The 20,588-nt window shown below is 45.2% G+C and overlaps 1 protein-coding gene across 1 annotated transcript in view; it reads left to right on the top strand.

Annotated features, from left to right (window-relative positions):
- Nucleotides 1-2,679: 2,679 nt before the first annotated feature.
- LOC119106200 (ubiquitin-conjugating enzyme E2Q-like protein 1) overlaps nt 2,680-20,588 on the top strand; it is a 49,205-nt gene continuing 31,296 nt past the window's right edge. Inside the window, exon 1 of the mRNA XM_037229807.1 lies at nt 2,680-3,471. Coding sequence (XP_037085702.1) covers nt 2,698-3,471 — 774 coding nt within the window. The 5' untranslated portion in view covers nt 2,680-2,697. The remainder of the gene's footprint in view (nt 3,472-20,588) is intronic.

Genomic DNA, 20,588 nt, shown 5'->3' with positions numbered 1-20,588 from the left:
CGCTTTTCACCCGTGTTCGAAAAAGCCTGATGCAGGAAGTCAACTTCGCCCGGCCGGTTGCGAATTAAGTGCTGTCCCCATTGGTCTTGGGTTTCCTGTTTTATCGGAAGGCCTTTGTTGTTGACATTGCTCTACATGCTTATCGACTGGGGCGCTCGTTACGACTCCGGGACCCTCCACATTGGTCCTGAGCTCTTTTCGTGACGTCGGACGGGCCTTAACCCGTTGCTAAAAGCCCCACATATGATTGCGAGCATTAGCACAGCGTGCGTTGTTCATGGCCTTCGCCAGCTCGCGTTCATTGGCCTGGCTAAATTTGTTCGCGTGCAAGTCCGAGGCCTCCCCGACGATGGCTTTCCTTGGTGCATAAGCCGCAGGTAGCAATGCACGCAATTGCTAGTGAAATGTTACCCTCCGCCGACGTAGCACATTTCGCCTCTCTTTCTTTTGTTGCTGAATACGCGACATTCATACTAGTGCACTACACTGTTAACGCGGTATAAATGCCAGTATGTGTATTACTCCTTCGTGATAGGGAGACACAAGCTCTGTATAAATATTTTGCCTACAGCTGATCGCAACATAGAGTGGCCGGCTAGCTGCCGGAAACCGGCCAGCCGCAACCAGCCTAGAGACTGAGTGTCGTGCTTGATTTTGATTACATTTAGCAGCCAACTTTAATTCACTTGGCTGTATAGTTTCGGAAAGACTTGACCTCAAAATGGTAGGATCCAGCATGATCAGGAGAAACTGATCGCGCTTCATGCATGCACTTTCCCACCACGCCTAGTTTTGTAGTGCTGCTCGCCGATTGGTGTTGTCCCGTATCACATATTGCACAGGTCGATAGTGTTACGCATACAAAAATAACAAAGATGGGAATTTTGAAATTTAATGACCGAAATCCGAGGATTTTTGAGAGATCTAAAACTTCAGGGGGTGGGGCACACTGTTGTGTGATCATCCCCTTAACGGAATGCTACATCCACCACTGGCTAAGTCTGGTGTCTAAAAAGGCTACCGAATTCCCCAGTGTTCTATTCATGTATTCCCTCTATTATATTCGTCATCTATTCCCCTATGCTTGAACATGGAGTGATTTTTAACCTTTATGGGATTGGTTTCTATACGGGTGTTCTGTTATGAACAGAAAGGAGCAATATGACCATGACGGAATATTATAACTAATTCATGCCTGCGTTCGACGTCAGGAGTTTGCAGTCACAGTTGCCAGAAAGACCCCGGTTATTGAAAATTCAAGTACACTTAACGCATGCAAGACGGACTAGCGCATCACTTAAGCGTCCACTTCAGTCTCGTTGGGCATTAACGGAGCACAGGCGGACAATTCTTGCGTGGGGTATGTGTGCATATGGTTTGGATGAGCGGGTGGTCGTAGACTAAACAAATGGCCCCTGCTGAATGTTCTTCCAGACGACCAGTGGTTTGCCGCAGGACCTTACGCTGCCTTGGCGTGAATTGATATTTTATTCTTATTAGGTTAACGTGGGTTGGTTTTGTGACAAGACACATGAGATTCATCTGAGAAATACCATTTGATCTCACGTGACAGCTGTGGTCCGTGTATGGCTTGTTAAATGTTTGAGGTGAAATGTGACGGCTGTTAGAGATTGCTCCAATCCGAAGATTTTACATCTTGCGCCCCTGGTTTCACGTAGTTTTAGTTTCAATTCCAGGGCACGAATAAAAACTCCAGCACGTAGAAATCAGTCTCGTTTAGCGTGGGCCAAGCGCGTGGACGTGGGCTGTGTGCTACCGGTGGTGCAGGGAATTTCCCGCGACAGGTGACACCGTTTGAATGAAACCGAGATGGGAGTGCTTGGGCCGGCCTTTGAGTGTCAGCCCGCGTCAGCTAATGGGTCTGGGGAAATGGAAAGGATCCGGGGCATGCCACTGAACGGTTAGCGATCGATGGCTCGATGCCCTGACCAGCCCGCCTGATTTCGCGTTAAGGGGGCGATGGTGTCCTGATGCGAACGTATGAGGTGCGAGGCATAAGCTTGTGCGGCCGGCACCGCTTGTACGATCTCGTACCGCACCGGTACGATGCACGAGCGTGTCTGGGCGAAGAATGCGACAGAGGGCGATGTGCAGACTGCTCCCACACGAGTGCAAGGAACAAAAATCAGGTAGACGGTTGCTGCGCCGATATTTCAAGTGACAGTCCACTCGCTTGGCAGATGTTAGCGACCTGTCAGTGATGACAAAATCATACAATCGAAAGCGCCGTGCTTCTCATCGTGATCAGTCTTTTGCCGCATTGCGCTGTTGTTGCGAATCTATGCCTCCTGGTTTTCAGACGACGGTGCTAGTGACTGGCGGCTAAGCTTCTCATGTGACGCGTTATACAGAGACGTTTCTCGTGTGACGCCCTGTACAGAGACGCCGGCACGCGTGTTTGATAGGCTGATGGATAACAGTCGCTCGAGTAGGACCCTCAGTCTTCTTGGACCACTCAGAGTTGCTGAAATGGGTTCGTCTGAGTACGCTTGTCCGAGTTCGGACCCAGTGCGAACAGTGGAAGCTCTGATTGTTTACACTTTTCGCACAACTTCAGAATTTTAACCGCCTCGGCCAACCGTGCCTCTGGCGCTAACCAATACGCATCAAGAGTTGTACAACTACGTTGCGTGCTGACGTTGCCACTCTTTCAGACTGTTGTGAGCAGAAGTTGCAATGGCAATTTCACTCAAGAAGTACATCCTGAAAAAACTTGGTCTGCTCCGCTCCCTATCGGCCGACCAAAGAAATGGGAACCAAGTCATCCAGCAAAACAACGTGTACAATCAACCCGCGGCAATAAGCGCTGGCGTTCCCCAGGACAATGTGTTACCCTCGGACCCGCAAGTCGACACGCACCAATCAAAGCACACCGAGCCGCCTGGTGCGCCGTCCCGGTCACCGGACAGCCCTCTGACGCCGACCCGGCGCAACCAAGCTTTCAACTCGCCCCGCCAGGCCTCACGGCGCTTCTTCCACGGCATGCTGGATCACAGTCGCGTGAGCCCAGCGCGCCCCCGGCCGCCGCAGGAGCCGTCTGTCCGCGACGCCGGCCACCTGAAGGTAGTGCGCAACCGCCGACTGATGAAGGAGTACCGCGAAATCACGCGCAGCGTGGCGCGGCAGGCCGAGCCACCCTTTACTGTGGAGCTGGTCAACGACTGCCTCTACGAGTGGAACATCCACCTGTTTAACATCGATCGCACCAGTGACTTGTACCGCGACATGAAAGACTTGCACATCCGCTGCATTCAGCTCAACATGGCGTTTCCGGAGAACTTCCCGTTCTCGCCGCCGTTCCTGCGCGTGCTGGCGCCGCGAATTGAGCGCGGCTTCGTGATGGCCGGGGGCGCCATCTGCATGGAGTTGCTGACGCCACGGGGCTGGGCCAGCGCCTACACGGTCGAGGCTATCATCATGCAGTTCGCCGCCAGCCTCGTCAAAGGACAGGTAAGGCCATTAGGGCCATGCTGTGCCTGCAGGATTGGCTTGCCTTTCCCAGGTACGTTTTGAGCTTCTTGCACTGCTGATGGCTGCGCTACGTGCCGGCCAGGGGCTACGTGATTGAAACGCCGCATCGTAAGGCACGAGTGCCGGGGCCCGAGCAGGACGATCGCAACCCGCTCAATAACTGAAACTGAACAACGTGTGGTCGCACCACGGACTTGAATGATCCAATGCGTGTATGCATGCGCCGCCACCAGCACACACACACATACACATGCACGTGCACACGCACACCCGCACACAAACGCACACGCACCTTCATATGTTGCTACACGTTCGCAACTAGCGAGCGCCTAGAGCGCTGCCACGTGATTATCATGCATTCTTTCGTATGATGAAAGCGAAATGCCATACATTGTAATTGTAATGGGTGCGGTGTCATCTTGAGGAGTAAGATTCACCGATGCATATCAGCTTCAGGCTTGGCTCAGGCTGAGCCGTCATTCAGAGCATTTTCTGTCACCTGATGCCATGATAGCATTTAGCTGATACCATGATATGCTCAACTGGCACAGCATTTGAGTGCCTATCGGGAGGTTGTATTACCTGACATGCACTCACGCGTGCTTACTAATCTAGGGCAAGTGCCCGTCCGGTGTGACGCTGTTATGCGTCAGATAGCAGTAGGTGTTGATTAGATTAAATTTGGCCAAATATCTTAGTAGAACTAAAAGCTTGAATGATTTTAGTAGTTCTACTTAGTTATGAGTTCCACTAAGAATTTTGGAGGACTAAGTATCTCAATATATATATATATATATATATATATATATATATATATATATATATATATATATATATATGCATGTGCGTGTGCGTGTGCGTGTGCGTGTGCGTGTGCGTGTGCGTGTGTGTGTGTGTGTGTGGTGTGGTGTGTGTGTGTGTGTGTGTGTGTGGTGTGTGTGTGTGTGTGTGTGTGTGTGTGTGTGTGTGTGTGTGTGTGTGTGTGTGTGTGTGTACGCACACGCACACGTGTGCGTGTGTACGTGTGTGATATATTATATCACACACGTACACGATTATATACACGAGAACGTGTACGTGTGTACGTGTGTGATATATTTCATGTCTGGCGTTCGTGAGCACTAGTTCCAGATACAGCGGCCATCAGCTGACTTCCAATGAATGCTGTGCAAATTGTGCGGTCCAGAGCAGACTTTTCTATTCAAAGGCATGCGAATAGTTATATGTGAGCTTATTTCATCATATCCGATGCTTCCTTCAGTATTTTTAAATGTGTAACATTTCCATTAATAGCTCGTCGACGGCGACCGGGTAATCAGTCGGTTGTATTCAATCGGTAGCATTTTGACGTTACGAAAAGATAAAATTGTTAGACCTTAGCTAAAGGTGATGGACATTGGACGATACAAGTTTCCGGTAAAGGACAGTTGCACCGTATGTATCTTTGTTGCAACATGTCAAAATTAGCACGACAAAGGTGCTCCCAGGTTTCGAATGAAGGATACTATATAATGGATACTGAACAACACCGAGATGCAAAACTTTGCATTTTCCGCCCTTATTTACCTAGCCGCTTGATTTGTAGGTACAGTGACAAACACGTGTTCAGGCGGAGTACATGGGGGTGCAGAGGGACGCAGTATTCAAACAAAGGCCTGCACTTCCTGCTATGAATGGATCATGGAAGAAAATTAAGGATGTTTCAAGCAGGAGAAAGGGAAAATGCACAGTGATGATGATGATGATGAATGGTGAGCATGTTTTGGTGGCGTGCGGCTGGCGCTTCCCGGTTGGACTCTGAATGAATGGTCCACGGTTTTGTCACGCAAACACTGTCTGGAGGGGAGGCTAAATCGCGGAACAGTTTATTCTCATCATAATTTTATATTTTTCCGTGGGGTATACATAACTAGGGGTTGAACGTCATGCAGCGTTTATAGCGCATCGCGTATCGCGGTTGCCTGGCGTTTCATATCCGTGGGTTGCGGTCAGCTGCCATGACTACGCCTTGTACGAGAGATCTCCTGTGCCGTTGGTTTCGAACGATTGGTAGCATTTGAAATGTTCGACCTGCGATTATTTTATTATACACGTGTGTACAAGCCCTAAATTATAAAACACTGTTGACTGTAGCATCAAAAGGCCCAGATCATAGGGCTTTACTGTACCTTCCTTACTGGGCTTACATCATTGTGATAACAAGTGTAGGAGCTATTACAAATCAATATTGCAAATGTTTATTTAATCATACCTATAGACAAAGCGAGTTCTGCAAGCTGAGGTGTTCAACTCTGCCACTAGGTACAAAAGGCATAGACAAGCCTAAGGCTAGCTAACGGTAAGCCTGCCTTGGACAAGCGTGGTCATTGAATGCAATACATCACAAACGCCGCATGACGCATAACCCCGTGTTATATCATCATACTTGCAAAAATCGTACATTCTGATTAGACTAAACTATTCCAGGATTCACTGCTCATTCCAGAAATATATGCAAATAGCGAAATGACGAATAATTTCGTCTCAGTCCAAACGGGAACCGCCAGCCGCACGCCAGCAAAACATACATCTGTTATACCCGCTGCCTCTGTGATCCGTGGCCCCCGGCCGTTCACATCCACGGACGCAGCTCTCGAGGTCCGCATATCACCGTGTATAGCCAGTCGTGCCACGAGCAACTTGTTTTGTTTTGACTTGTCAACATCTTGTTTTGTAAGAGCAACTGTACATATTGAGCATGGAATAGCTTCCGAACGATACGGGCTTATGAAAAGCCTGCTAAGAAGCAATAAAGAGCTCGCTATTTTTAATCGAAGTCCGTTGCTAGGGCCTGCTGCACCACACAGAACTTCAACCGGATGGGCTTTGGAAAAGGTGCAGAATGCGATAACGTTGTAACAATGCACCTGTATTTGTGAGTGACAGCGTCAAACATGGGAAAACGTAACGCCACTGCGCCAAGTTGCAGGCCGAGGTGGTGCCATGGGCGGGAACAGTTTCTTTGAGGCAGGGCAATACAACACCGGGTGCTCAAAAGTTTTGACTAGTAGGTATCGACACATACTATAAGTATACCAGAGTCGGGATTAACACCAGATTTAGGATGCTGTACTAAAAGTTGGCAGTGCTGTGCTAGTGGCATCTTTGGTTTGTTTGTGGCGATTAAGTGTAATCGCATTTCTCAGTCGCAAAGCACTTGAATTGTGGTGCGGTACTGGGGATGGTGGTTGGAGGATCAGATTGTGTTCAAGTAATTTCAGATGCCTCCGGGCTAATCAGATGTATGTTGTTTTTTGTCGAGTCACATTATGTCTCAGTTTACATATAATGACTCATTTGAACATTCTGCAGCAAAACTGATAATGTAATGATTCAGTTACTGCACAACTTGCCAGTTATGAATGTTGTGGCCTAGGCTACCGGCTGTTGAATGCTTGTGGAATGCTGCATGCGAAGTGATTGGCCAAGGCGTGCTCAGGTGTATTGATGTTGGAGCTAAGGGTCCTGTCATTTTTTAATACATGAATATTGAGATTGTTGTCTGATTGGCATTTGAATATTCCACATAAGCTTTGATAGCCTTTGTCCACAGTGCTGTTACCACCCATGAAATAGGCCAACCAGTAATTATGTCAGTTCAGCACAGCTGTGTAATTGCATTAGATGTGTTTATTGAGACATGAAAGGTACTATAATGTAATGGAAATGTTTGGTATGATGCAATGTTGTGGACCTTCCTGATATAACATTTCACCAAAGGAGTTATCTGCCTGCACTGTCTAGAAAAGGTCATCTTATGTCGAAAATTGGCTGAGTTTTCCGGCATAATTCAACTTACGTGAAATTATTAGTTACGTTTTTCCAGATCGGAAGAATCAATGTGCGTGGCATATTGGTGGGCTGTGCTTAGGGCGGCCCTACCTCACCTCCACCTAATGTGTGTTTTTCATTGTGTCTGGACACCTCATTTTGATTTAGGGCTATTTAAAGTTGTAGTTTTGTGTCTTTCCTTCAAAAGTCCAGCCAATGTCATCAAATAATGTCCAAAGCAGGTCATCATGATGTGATAGTCACTTTTACCTTAGTCTGTTTTGTAATATTCTAGCAACAATATGAGAAGGGCAAGCCAACATTTGCTAGTGCATTTCAACATTGTTGGAGGAGGCCACCATCACAAAATGCAATCGCTCCATGCAACTGCATGCAGCATAAACCTGGCATTGAACAATAACCTGCGCTTGGTAAATGTATCCAATGTAAGCAGCAAATGTTGTGGTTAATGTATTTAATGGGTGCATTGGTTTGTGTTGTACCTGAAATGTATAGTTAGTCAGCAAAATAAATCATCTTTGTGATTTATGCTAAGTCTCATGCTGAAATAATTAGATCACGTAGGATGCAGGGCTATCTAATTAATTTCACCATTATAGAATGTCTGCTTATGCAAGGGAAGTTTTCAGATTTGTGACATTTATAGAAACTTATGTTTTGTGTCAAATATTGCAATATTCTGAATCCTAGTTGTAGCCCTATCCTCAGCAATGTATCTGTTACACAGCATCATTGCATATTTTATATCAACACAATTTCCTCGTACCAATATGAGCAAATGGTGAGTACAAGGTGGTACATAAATATTATATCAATGCAACATGATGCATTTATATAAAAATGTGCATAACTGGGGCATGGTTTGGGACAATGTAAGGTCCATTGATAGCTTGTATTGCCTTGAGCCAAGGCTGCATATGTTTCAGATACTGATGCATCTTTTAAATCTGTCTAAGCTGCCCATTTCACTTCAGCTGCTTAGATGTACCTTTCCTGCTCTGAGGTTAATGGATGAAAGTTAAAGTTATAAATTACAAGGCTTGATGAGGAACAGAAAAATATGACATATTGAAGTTCCAAATATTTATTTCGCAGGTTTTGTGATGTGAAAGCAAGATTTTTCAGGTTATGTATTCAGTGGAGCCAGTGATAAAATGTTTGTATTCACCTTATGCCAAAAACCCTTCGTGCTAATGGTTTTAGGGGGCATGGTTACTTAGGCCATAGGTCTGTCAGGTGTTTAAGCTCTTCAAGGTCAATCAAAGAAGTTTTATAAATTTTGTCATATCAGGCTCTTTGTGTGGTACATCTTACCATTATGAGGCTTATCATTATAATGCTTACCATCCCGCTTTTAAGCACAACTGCTTCCCAGTCAGCGGTGCTTGCGATGTTACCATGCTATCGTTGTCCTGAGGCGGCATTGCCGGCCCTGCACGACAGTGGCCGCCAGCATCACAACTTAAGAACCTAATACAGTGCCTGGTCCTACCTCTGGGCGCGTTGGATGGCCAGCCTTGGATCGCTACCGTTACGATAGGTTCCATGCGTCAGGCACAGTAATGCTATGCGCCCCAGCCATAGGCTATTGCATGTAGCCCGACGGCTGCATAACACCTGTCAGGTATATTTGATGGACATAAAAAGATCTCATGTGTATTTCTTGTAATAGCTCGCAGCACATTTCACAGCACAGCAGATGCATCTTCAGGCTATACATAATATGCATATATATATATATATATATATATATATATATATATATATATGTGTGTGTGTGTGTATGTATATGTGTGGGGTGGGGTGTGGGGGGGGGTGTTTATATATAATCAGAATAATGTTGCACTCAATAGTTCTATCGCCAGTTAGTGGTCGTATTCACTCCGTGTTCCATCTCAACTCTGCTGAAAAAAATTGGCGGCAGCGGGATTTGATCCCACACCCGAACACCGTGGTGCGTGCATGGATCTGCGCTTTGCCTGATGGCTCGAAAATGAGTGCCACGGCGCACACTTTTGATCTTGGAAATCGAAAGAGAATTGTTCAAGCTTCATTTATATGCACTTTTTATGCATAGATATGGTCAAGATTTAGAAAGCCGTGGGCCTGAAGAAGGTCATTTGAACATGGGAACCCTATGGCTGGTCGTGAAATGTGCGCCGTTTTTTTTGTCATATTTTATACTAGATATTATATTTACTGTCATATATTATACTGTCATATTTTATACTAGGCTTTGGCCCCCCCCCCCCCCGCTTTGAGCCTCCTGGAACACGTATCATGTCTCCAGTCGCCATGAGGATTTGAAGAGAGCAACTGAGTGATGTGCATCGCTCATTTTAATTTGAAAGCGGGCACTAATCATAGCTGCATGACATCGTTGATGTTCTAAGCGTTCTTTATTTTACGGCGGTTTTGAACCTTATACGTTTGGCCGTCGGACAATGCGACACAGCATCTGTATGCACCGCAAGAGCTTGTCTCATATTCGTGCACCGCCATCATCATCATCGTCGTGATCAGTTCATGATCATTCTCGGACAAACAACGTGAAAGCTTGTGGCTTTTATTCTTAAGACTTGCATGCGTTTGAAACAACAATTTCCCAGAATGCGTTGATGAACAGGGAAATGGGAGAGGGCGCGCGACGAAGGTCCCATTTCATAACAGTTGTGCGTGGTTTACTCCCTGTTGCTACACAGAAATGTCAGCTGACAGACTGTATTTCTCTCCTCCCTCCTTGACACCCATGCATTCCCGTCCTCGAGTACGTCACCACAGCGCTCCCCACCTCCGTGTGGTCTTACGATCAGGCGATCAGGACTCGGTTGGGCGTGGACATCAGATAAGTAATCAAAATTAGATCATAACAAATGCAATTAATATAAAGTAGGTTAAGTGTTGCAAATGCAAATTATCCATACGATGTAAGAGTTTATTTCATGCATTTCAAGCTTTCGGGCACGTCGCTTAGCAAAGCAAACACGCAAGCGCTTGTGCGGTACTTCCTGGTTATTAGTTACATATCGTCTCGTATTCCATAGAAATGTTTGTTATATGAATAGTTCTCAGATCAATTGGCAAAAAGTCTGGGTTGTAGTTCCTGTTAATTTGTGTTACAGTCGTTTCATAGCACTAAGCTTGGAGCCAACATCCGCCTTATATCCGTAGATTGTAGTGACTGCTTGTTTGTTCGACTTTGCACCACATGGGGCAGTTCAAAAGTCATGTGTTGGAAATTCAGGGAGGTTGAATTGCTTTTGAACTAGGGTGGGAGTGAAAAATTCCATTGCAAAAAGACTGTGCAGGAGTGAAAAAATCAAGTCACAAAAGATGGAACTAATGAGCTCGTGACCGATGCCTCAGCAAAACAAAGACATCTGTTTCAAATTGGCATGGACGTAAGATCATAAACCTGACAAAACTTTTTGGTTTTTAACATCCTAGCCGTTAACGTGATTCAGAATACATTAAAGGATAGTAAATTCATGACAGTGTGATGAGTATAAACAATTAGTAACACCAATAACTTGATGCTGCACTTTGCACTTCCCTTCCACAGCACTTTAACACAAAACAAAGCAAAGGAACTCAATAACAACATAACAGAAAATTTAACAAACAAAACACTCAAACAAAAAACCTTGGACTGCTACACATCAGCCCATCACCAAGTCAAACACAATAGACATACCTTTGGCTTTTGTCAAGATGGGGTCAGGGAGAGCAAAGGTTTTGTCACTGTTTCTTACAAAATACCAATGCTTATTCCATGAAAGTAGCCTAACTATGCCTAGCGTAAAGAGGTCTCACTTCAGCTCATCATGTCTAACCTGTTTGTGTCACAGCAGCAGCTGTGAGTCGGATTCTTGCACAGTTCCTATTGCCACTTGCCATGCACTTCATCAACTTAACCTAGGTTATAGTAACCCATATGTTGTGCATCATCGCAACTCACTTATCTGTTGACAGCAGCACTTGTAATAAAAACATGATATAGCTCATTTTGGCTGGTTTCAACTCGCATTTTTGTTCAGTTCATTGTGTATGCTGTTGACGTCAGGCAAAACTGACAACACACAAATCAAAATACTTGAAATCACTTTGAACAACTTATTTTGATTGCCATGGTTAACCTATGTCAAGGGCAATAATGGGTATGCTCCACATAGCAATCTCTCTTCCCCAAAAGTAACATAACTTTTAGATGGCCATGCTGGTAATGCTGCTTGCCTTTCCAGCTGCAGCAAGGGCATCTATTTAGGCTTGTTTATTCATATTTAATGACAGATTTTGACATGTTGGCTTCACATTTGAAATGGGATGGTCTGACTATTTGTTACACGCTAATATTTAACTCATAATCGCTATGCAGCTTAGAGTATCCCAGTGTTAAAAATATAGTGCATATATACAGTAGTCATTTGCCAGCCAGAAAACCATGACAACTATAGAAAACTTCTGGTTAAAGCCACCATGACGGACCATTTCAGGAAACTTGGGGCAAATAATCAAGAACATGGAACAAAATAAGCCCACTGCATGCCTTGTGGCGTCATGATTTGTTTTATGACAAAACTCGATTGATTGAAACAGAAAATGGCTAGCTCTGGTTACCAATCATGTGTTGAAAGCAGGTAAAGTAAGCAATTACTTGGTTCACAGGGGCTTACTGGCTTCTTCCTGCTCCCCCCAAGACAACGAGTCAGTACCTTTTGCATGGTCTGCTGGCAGACAGCCATCCCACCCACCCTCCAAGCACAAATGTCAATCATGACCACCAACCTATGAGATTAAAATGCGAAACAAGTAAAAAGTTAGACACTCTAAAGGCTTAAATTTATCGTCATTGAGCACCGCCATGAACCAAAAAAACGGCTAAACGAGGGTTTGACAGGGCAGAAATGGCGGTAAAAATAAGTTCAGTGCTTCAAATTGTCTCCTTCATTCCCTGTGAATTGTTCACTTTTGGGTGCATATCAAACATGCTCGGGCGGCTGGCGAATTAATCCAATATATGTATGAAATGCGCACAAGTTTGCAGTTGGAGAACCTTGCAGAGAAATTGGTCAACATTTTAAGCAACAGAAGACATTTCTTGAAACCTTCACTCCTGTATTTCGGGAGTGATGCCATTTAGTGGTCAAGTTTCCCCGGAAAAAACACGTGGAGTAGAATTCTCTACCAGGCCTTGCTGGTGTTGGCACCAGCTCTGCTTTCGTGGTGCGGTGGTGAGACAAAAGAATTGGGGACGCGTGAGAACCTTGCATTTGGCACACTCCTGCCGATTGTGATGCATTTCGTAAACAAGCCAAATTTGATGCATGCAAGCGGCTGGAGTCGCTGGGGTGGTTTTGGGCTTGAAGGTAGCTGGCGCCCTTGCTCTGTGCATGCGTAGACATGATTCAGATGCAGGTGAGGCAGGGCATAGCCATAGGTGTCCAGGTTCTGTGGAGCCTCATTTATGCTTGGTGGTTTCAAGTGAACTCGGTTTTGGATGACATCTGAAAACCTCAGAAAGGGAAATAGGGGCTTGGCATGTGCAATTAGACAAGGTCAGGCGGGAGTGAATAATTTACATAAAATATGGAGAAAAGGAGTGAAAAATTCCTCCCCAATGGGTGATGCTTTTCACCCAAAGTCGGCAATTCTAGGACACTGGAAATTTGTACGTGTTTTCTTCATCCCTCCAGTTTTTTTTTTTTGCGCTGGTAGGGTCTCACACCCTCGCACCCAATACACGGTACTACTACGGGCTGCCCAAAACATAGGCGTCGAAGCCAAAAATCGTGGTGACACGTATAGAATATCAGCATAAAACGAAATTTGCCGGTGGGCATCGGCGTTCAGAACGAACGGAGAGCTGCGTCTAAACGTGCAATACCTATACAACGGTGCTCGATGTTTACATATAGAAGGAAATGAAAACTTAGTACTGGAACCTAGCATAGTCAGCCCTAACAGTAAAAATGAGCAAATTTTAAACCAAACTCTCAGCTTGCGAATGCTATGGGACGCAGGCGCCATCATTCACATTGGAGTTGCATTTTGCTAGAAGGTCGCTGAAAAACTCAATGAAATTCAGCGACTCGCTCTCGGAATGCAGCTTCAATGTGGTTAATGGCGCATGCATCTCAAAGAATTCGCAAATTGATGTCAGTTTGCCGTAAAATTTTGTTGTTTTTTGCTGCTGGGCTGCACATCCTACATTTTGGTAGAAATGCTTCATTTCCTTTTATACTGTGGCGATTTGTTTCACCTATTTGGTGGAACGGCAGCCGATCTAGTGGACAATATTCTTTCTGGGCATTTCCTTCGCGTATCTGATGGCTTAAGTAGGCGTTACGTTGTCGTTGTTTATTGAAGTTTTAGGGCGCGCCGACTACTGTGGTCATTTTGCACCATAAGTAGGCGTTACGGTAAACGACTTCGTTGAACTGGTGGTGAAAACGTCATGTTGGTGGCAGTGGTCCAATCGGTAGTGATTAACTCATTTTGATTGTATTTCATCCAATCTGGGAGAAAAGTCCATTTTGGTTTCTTTCATTTCGTGTTTGGTGACCAGTTAATAGGGAACCATGATTCTACGCCCTTGAGGTCCGCATAGCAGTTGGCGTAATTTTCTATTCCAACCTTAAAATATGCTGCGCTATGCTCCAATGCTGCGTTTTGGTCTACCATCTGTTCCCCTAGTGATGTGTGCTTTCTCCGTAAGCGCGCGCCTCCAAGATGTTCATTATATTGAACAATATGAACGTCATCATGTTAGAATCGCTGCACATTTTTAATCTTCTTTATCTTTCTAATCTTTTTGTCATCTGTCTTCTCCTTTGTAAGTTCATTGCTCTAGCCTACAAACATCTCTTGAAAAGGGCTGTTCCTCATTGGTGCAGGGTTTGTACTGAAAAAGCTGTTTTCATGATGAGCTGCTGCAAATTACAGTTGTCCCATTCTTATGGCTTCAAATCGTCTTATTTCTGAGCTAAACACACGAGAACTTGTGCAGACTATTTCGCGCCGCCTACTTTGGAGTCACCCAGAGAAGTGTGATGGCATAGAAACGTCACGCGAATTTCCTCTCGTTATTGGTCATGTTGTGTTCAAGGTCGGTACAAATATGACCATTCCCTTATTTATGGCTAGAGCACGTTAGTACGATTCGTTGCATCAACTGACGGCGGGTGGGTTTGAACCAGCGTTGAGTCCTTAGCCCGCGTTTTTGTGATATCTACTGAATATCTACTGAATAGCGCGATTGTGTTATCTGGTGCAGCCTGTTGCACTTAAAACCATACCAATAGTTACAAGTAAGCGCTTTCCATCCGATCTGATGTTTAGATAAGACAGTGGAATTAGCCTTATTCCTCGGAGAAAAAAAAACAGGAGAATGGATATAGTTGGGTTGATATTTTGGCAACATGCCCTTATCGAAACAATAGCAGAAGTGAACTCAAAATTGCCTGTCGATGATCCTACTCGACTTAAAGGTTTTTTTTAAAAGCAAGTTGAAAGTAAGCAAGCATCACACATCGCGCATAAATGATACATCAAGCGATCTAAATCGAACAGGCATCGCACATCACACGCCAGGTATCACACGTGTAAACGATTTTAAGCCAGCACGCATCACACATAAAGCCACATATCACGTTCGCATAATTGGCGATGATGAACCCCCTGAGCTATGAGAGGAAGATATGTCAATGAAAATATTCGAGCAATCGTGGACATTATTGAATGTGCTGACGCAGTAAGTCTAGAGGGGATACTTTTGGCGCCAGACTTACGCAATGCGTATAATACAGTTGAACATTGTTTCATTTGTGGCGTGTCGGACCGTTTCAATTTAGGGAGGATTTAATTAGCTAGGTCAGGCTCCTGCGCAGATAAGCGGATGAAAATGTGGCCAGCAATGTCTTTACGCCGTAGGAGTTTGCGTCGACCGAAGGGCTCCAGCAGGGATTCTGTGCTTCCGGTTCACTCTTTGCTTTGGTGGTTGGGGTGCTTGGCTACAGATCCGTGAAACGCCAAGCACACGGGGCATTCCTGTCAATGGCGTGTAGGTAACACTGTCTCAGTATTGCGATGACACGACCGTGCTCGTAAAAAAGAGCAGTCTGCTGCCAGGAGGATAGATATAGTAAAATTGTTTGGCAGAAATTTCGGACGAGAATTAAATGACATAGAGTCATTTTATTAGAATCGGTAGACATGCACGTATCGCAACCAATATGTGGTTTTACTCCATCAGAAACGGTCAAAATCCTGGGCATCTGGTTTGGCGTGTCCTAATTGCGAAAGTGAAAGCGTACCGGCAATGGAAAACGAGGCAGACTCTGACGGTTTGGCAGCAACGAAGCGTAACGCGTAAGGGTCAAATCGCAGTCGCCAAGTCACTGGTGTCTCGATTGACATGGCTTTTGGCATGCATTTAAATAGATCAAGCGAACCTGGATACAATACACAGCCACGCCATGAAATTTCTGTGGCGAGGTCACAATTTCTGTGGCTGTGGCGAGGCGGCGAGGTAGCTCGACCAACGATTAGCCAGGTTTTCAAGGCAGGGGGCCTTAAAGCACCTGAACTGTATTTAACACGCACCCGGGTGGCGGCTGAATACCCTTCGCTCGGGTGAGGGATCGATTTGACCCCTGAGATCTCGAAACTAAGGTAGCTAGAGATACCAAATTCACAGGGCAGATTGACTCGTATGTGAACTCACTTGTCACAATATTTGAGGTTCCTGGGTCATGATATTGGGGTCAAATAATGTCAAAGAAAGTCAAACTCCAGATTGGTGTTTTCCAGTGCCCTCAGAACTTCTCATGCAGTCGCCGTAAAGCTAGATACTTGTTCTAAGCAAAAGGTCAATGAGGTTACTGAACCTTTTGACCTTAATAACGTCAAGGTGACCAAATGCCGAAGGGATTGCGTCTCTTTTGCCATTCAAATAAGCGTCAGGGACTACGCCAGGCGGTGTGTTCTTAAAGCACTATGTTGACCTGGGTCATTTTGGGTCACTGACCTACTCTGATCCCTATGATATCCATGGAGCATGTATGCAGAGGTTCCTGTCATCAATGAATTGGAAATCAGGACCAGAAACTACTTCATAAAACTAGGCTCTCGAGTAAAGTAAAAAAAAAACGTCAATTTTGACCCCGTTCTGAGGTTTCTAGGTCCCCAGGTCAACGGGATTGGTTGCTATCCAAAATCAAATTGGTTTACTGCCTAAGAAACTATCTTAGATATGTGTGCCTTCGCCTAACACTCCGGTGTTACATCACCTTGAATAATTCCCTAGAAATACCCTTTGCTGCTAGCCAGGGCCTGATTTTGTCCTGCTATAGGTCATCGACCATACAAGGTACTTCTAATTTTTAAATCAAAATATCCGCGATTCAGTTCTCTACAGCTATGAAAAGTTTGAAAAATCGCCCGGAAAAATCATTCGGAAGTTCAGAAATCATTTTGGAGAAACCGGGGGTCAAGTTGGCCTACACCCGAGCGCGCGTTTATTGATTGTGCCAGTAGGCTGGCATGGGCAAACAAAATGATGATGACCACCAATGATGCCAATGTTTGTCAGGATATTCCAAGTGCAAATCCAGCCCTTATGAGTGACGTGAAAATGGACTATTCAGGGTCATGGGTGGAACAATTCAATGTTTCGGATTTCTGTGTGGATTTACTTAAGTGACTCTGCGAAACTTCGCCGGTGGAAAAGCCAGAAATGGTAAGGTGTGATTGCAGTATATTTGGATCAATAGAGAAGCCCGCGTGAATGGGCACACCATTTTTTTTAAACGGATGTTCTGCAGGGGAGTGAGACTCATTGACGGCTTTACTGACCGGATGGGAACCATATTTCCGTAGCAAACTCTTAAGACTCAGTATTACAGCGTATGCATAGACGCGTTGACATACACGTGATGGTGCCAAGCCACTGGCGAATCATGCTCCTGGGCGGCAGTTTCCCACCACACGGGAGGAAAAGGACTCGGTAGCCTGCATAAACCACACAGGAAAATATCGGACTTGGCAGCAAGATGTCGCCATTGGTATCATACGGGGCTTAAACACTATATACCCACCGCAAAAGCTCGATGGGTTGGGGGGCAGAGGGCATTTATTTTGGAGACGACTGCCCTCTTGTATATATAGTCTGCCAAATAAAATAACAGGTTCCACTGAGCTGCAAAGTTTGCAATTTAGAATCACCCATCTGTTTTCCCCAACGAAAAGGTATATTTATATTGTTTTTAAGGCAAGTCAAAGACAGGCATTCTGTGAAAAAGTGGTCTGGTTGCTACGCTACGCTACGCTGCTACGCTACGCACGTGGCTACGCTATTTTATTTAATGCCTTGAAGCGCAAGAAATTTGGACCGCTTTGTTTTCCCGGATAAATAATTGATTTCCCTTTAGGCGAGGAATCGTACCACGGAAGCTAATGCGCTGTTTGGTTCACCCAAGGGAAGGCAATCAGTAAACGCTGTCATTTTGATTGCGAAACAGTTTATCACGATGCAAAAATTCAAGCAAGGCATCATTACTCATGACCTTTTTCGTGAATTTCTTGGCCGGCATTTTAATGTGGAAACGGAAGCTGCTGCTCAGAATAACAGAATCAATAATTTCAAAACTATATGGCTGCTGTATTTTAATTTGTGTCTTTCTTAATATGTTACACTGATGTATGATATGGCATGTCACGGTGTATAGCGTGCTGCCTGTCATATATCTAGCTGCTGAAAACAAACTAAAGAATACAGTAAATCCGGCAAGATCCAAAACATTAAAGAAAAAACCTTTTACCATAATAGTGAAGTGTTAGTTAAGTATTCTTCATATCATGTGTGCCGCCTCATGTTTGCTGTGTCTCGTCTACCCCTCCGTGGCCACCACCCTGCCGCCGGCCCTGCAGCGGCAAGTTGCGGCCCTCGGGGCCGGCTGTGTGGCCGGCCAGCCGGGCCACGCGGGTGCGCCCGGTCGGCAAGAGGTAGGCTCGGTGCCGCTGCGCGGGGGGTTTTCCGCAATGTATCGCGAGGTGGCGCTAGCTGCGGGTTGGGGCCCTGTAGCTCACCACCCGACCCTTCGGCCCGCAAGATGGCACATACATTGTACGCATCGCACAGGAAAGCTAAAAGTGAATAGGACATAGTGTGTGACTGCCCCCGCAATGATGTCACCGTCCACATGTAGCGAACAATGCCTGCAAGCAAATACATGCAGCAAAACGTAGAAAGGGACGAGAAACGAGCGTTGACAGGTAATCGTCGACTTTGTGTGTGTCGCTGTGCTGGTGTCAATTCCAAGCAGAAGGTAGGCGTTAGGATGTCGACGTGTTACACAGACCATATCATAAAACTATAATTAAACCTTCTATCTGCAAAATGAACACCTCTTTCACCTTCACTTTCCTTTGGTAAATCACGCACGTCCGGCCTTGATTTACAAAAGAAACGCAAAGTTATTTATAACAAGACGACATAAACCTCAATCATACGCCCGTTATAGACGGTGGCTCACTGCACTTCATTTGCATTTCTAGTGGTATTTTGTTCGCCGTTATTCTTTCTTCCAGCTTCAGTTTTTCGGTTGGGATAGGCTCTGAATGATGCGTTTTCCAAAGAACTTTGTTGCGTCCTCGACAGTCCTATGTCTGTAGTATCTCTGGTTATTCCATTAGTAAAAACGTAGGTTACGTGGCGCGGTCTTTCGATTGCTACGTTGTTTATGTTTAACCAACTGTAGTAACCGACTTGTATTTCGTGCTAATTAAGATTTTCTATTCAGAGCAAAATTTAGATGTTTTTCTCATGCACCACGCCAGTTGGCTATTAGAAGTGTTCCACCTACGAAAATATTGAGGTAAGCACAAAATATGAAGTAAAAGGTTCAGTTGTAACTTTCGGTAAGCTGAGTGCATAATACTTTTTCAGGTTACAAACTTGCGTAGTCTAGTAAGTTTGCTCAATTTAACATTGCTTGACAACGCCATGGCACGGTTTTGGGACGTCATAGTCGCTGGCAGGTTGGCAGTGTATGGTTTGCCATTGTAACGAACGGTGGAATCACTTGCGGTGCTTCAAGCGCCGCAAGATGGCGTTGGTGGTGCCCGTGTGCAACCCTACCTTATTAGCGACGCGTGCGTGTATATATTGGTATTTTCTTGTCGTCTTCTTATATATTCTAGAAATATAAAACACGGACAAATATTTAAGAACACCACGTAATGGGTCAGAACATGAACACATGACGATATTTGGGTTCAGCAAACACGCATCAACAAACGCCCCCACCTCACGGCAAGTTAACTTATGAAAGTACTACAAGTGAGTTTGCCCGTCTACTGCAGTGGCAATTCTGACACGACCAGCCTGGCAGCGTCTCTGGTATCATAAAGACGCTCCATGACGTAATCAAACGACGACATATTAAGGAGCATATTCACGAAACAGTGAACTTGTGTTGTCCAGAGCTTCCTTTTCACTGAAAAACAAACCCGTAGTTACAAGTGAGTTTATTTCATCGTATCCGATGCTTGCCTTTATTCACTGAAGTATGAAATATTTGCGTTAAGCTTTTACGTTGCCAATTGTGAATTTTTTGCTTTTTCATCTGCTTCCGACAGCCCTTAGTAGCATCATGTATTGGTTGTTGAGACATTGGAACCTGAGTTCTTGGGATGACCGTGAGGTCCGTGCAATATTCGCTGTGCCTGATGTTCGTGGTAAGTTATGTTGAACCTGGTGCTGCACATAAGTACTCCAACCTTCCGGCTGGCCCAATTGTGTCTCGCACAGCCCACACGTAAGTTATGTTGAACCTGGTGCTGCACGTAAGTACTCTAACCTTCCGGGTGGCCCAAATGTGTCTCGCACAGCCCACACGTTCGATGTGCGCGACCGCGCATAGGACGTGTGGGAGCTCGGATGACGTTTATTGACATTGATGACGTTTGAGGTAATGGATGTTTACGACGTTATTCATGACGTTTATTGCCGACTTCCGGGCGAAAAATTTGAGGAGGTTTTGTGACTGAATTGTTTTTCTGAGAACGGATAATGACTTATTGTGACAAGCATGCGCCACTCAGAGCATTTCAGCGACAAGAATACGCCTTTCAGAGCATTTCGGTGTGGCCGAAAACTGGAGGCTTGGACATCATTGCGCGAGATATCGTATGACATGTTGCACGAGATGCTGTATGACATGCCGCTCGAGATGCATGATACCCCGCACGAGATGTATCAGATGTCG

The sequence above is a fragment of the Pollicipes pollicipes genome, unplaced genomic scaffold (assembly GCF_011947565.3).
Source record: "Pollicipes pollicipes isolate AB1234 unplaced genomic scaffold, Ppol_2.1 Scaffold_6138;HRSCAF=7277_pilon_pilon_pilon, whole genome shotgun sequence".
NCBI lineage: Eukaryota > Metazoa > Arthropoda > Thecostraca > Pollicipedomorpha > Pollicipedidae > Pollicipes > Pollicipes pollicipes.
Note: the sequence above shows the minus strand (reverse complement) of the source record. Positions and strands in the feature narration are given on the sequence as shown.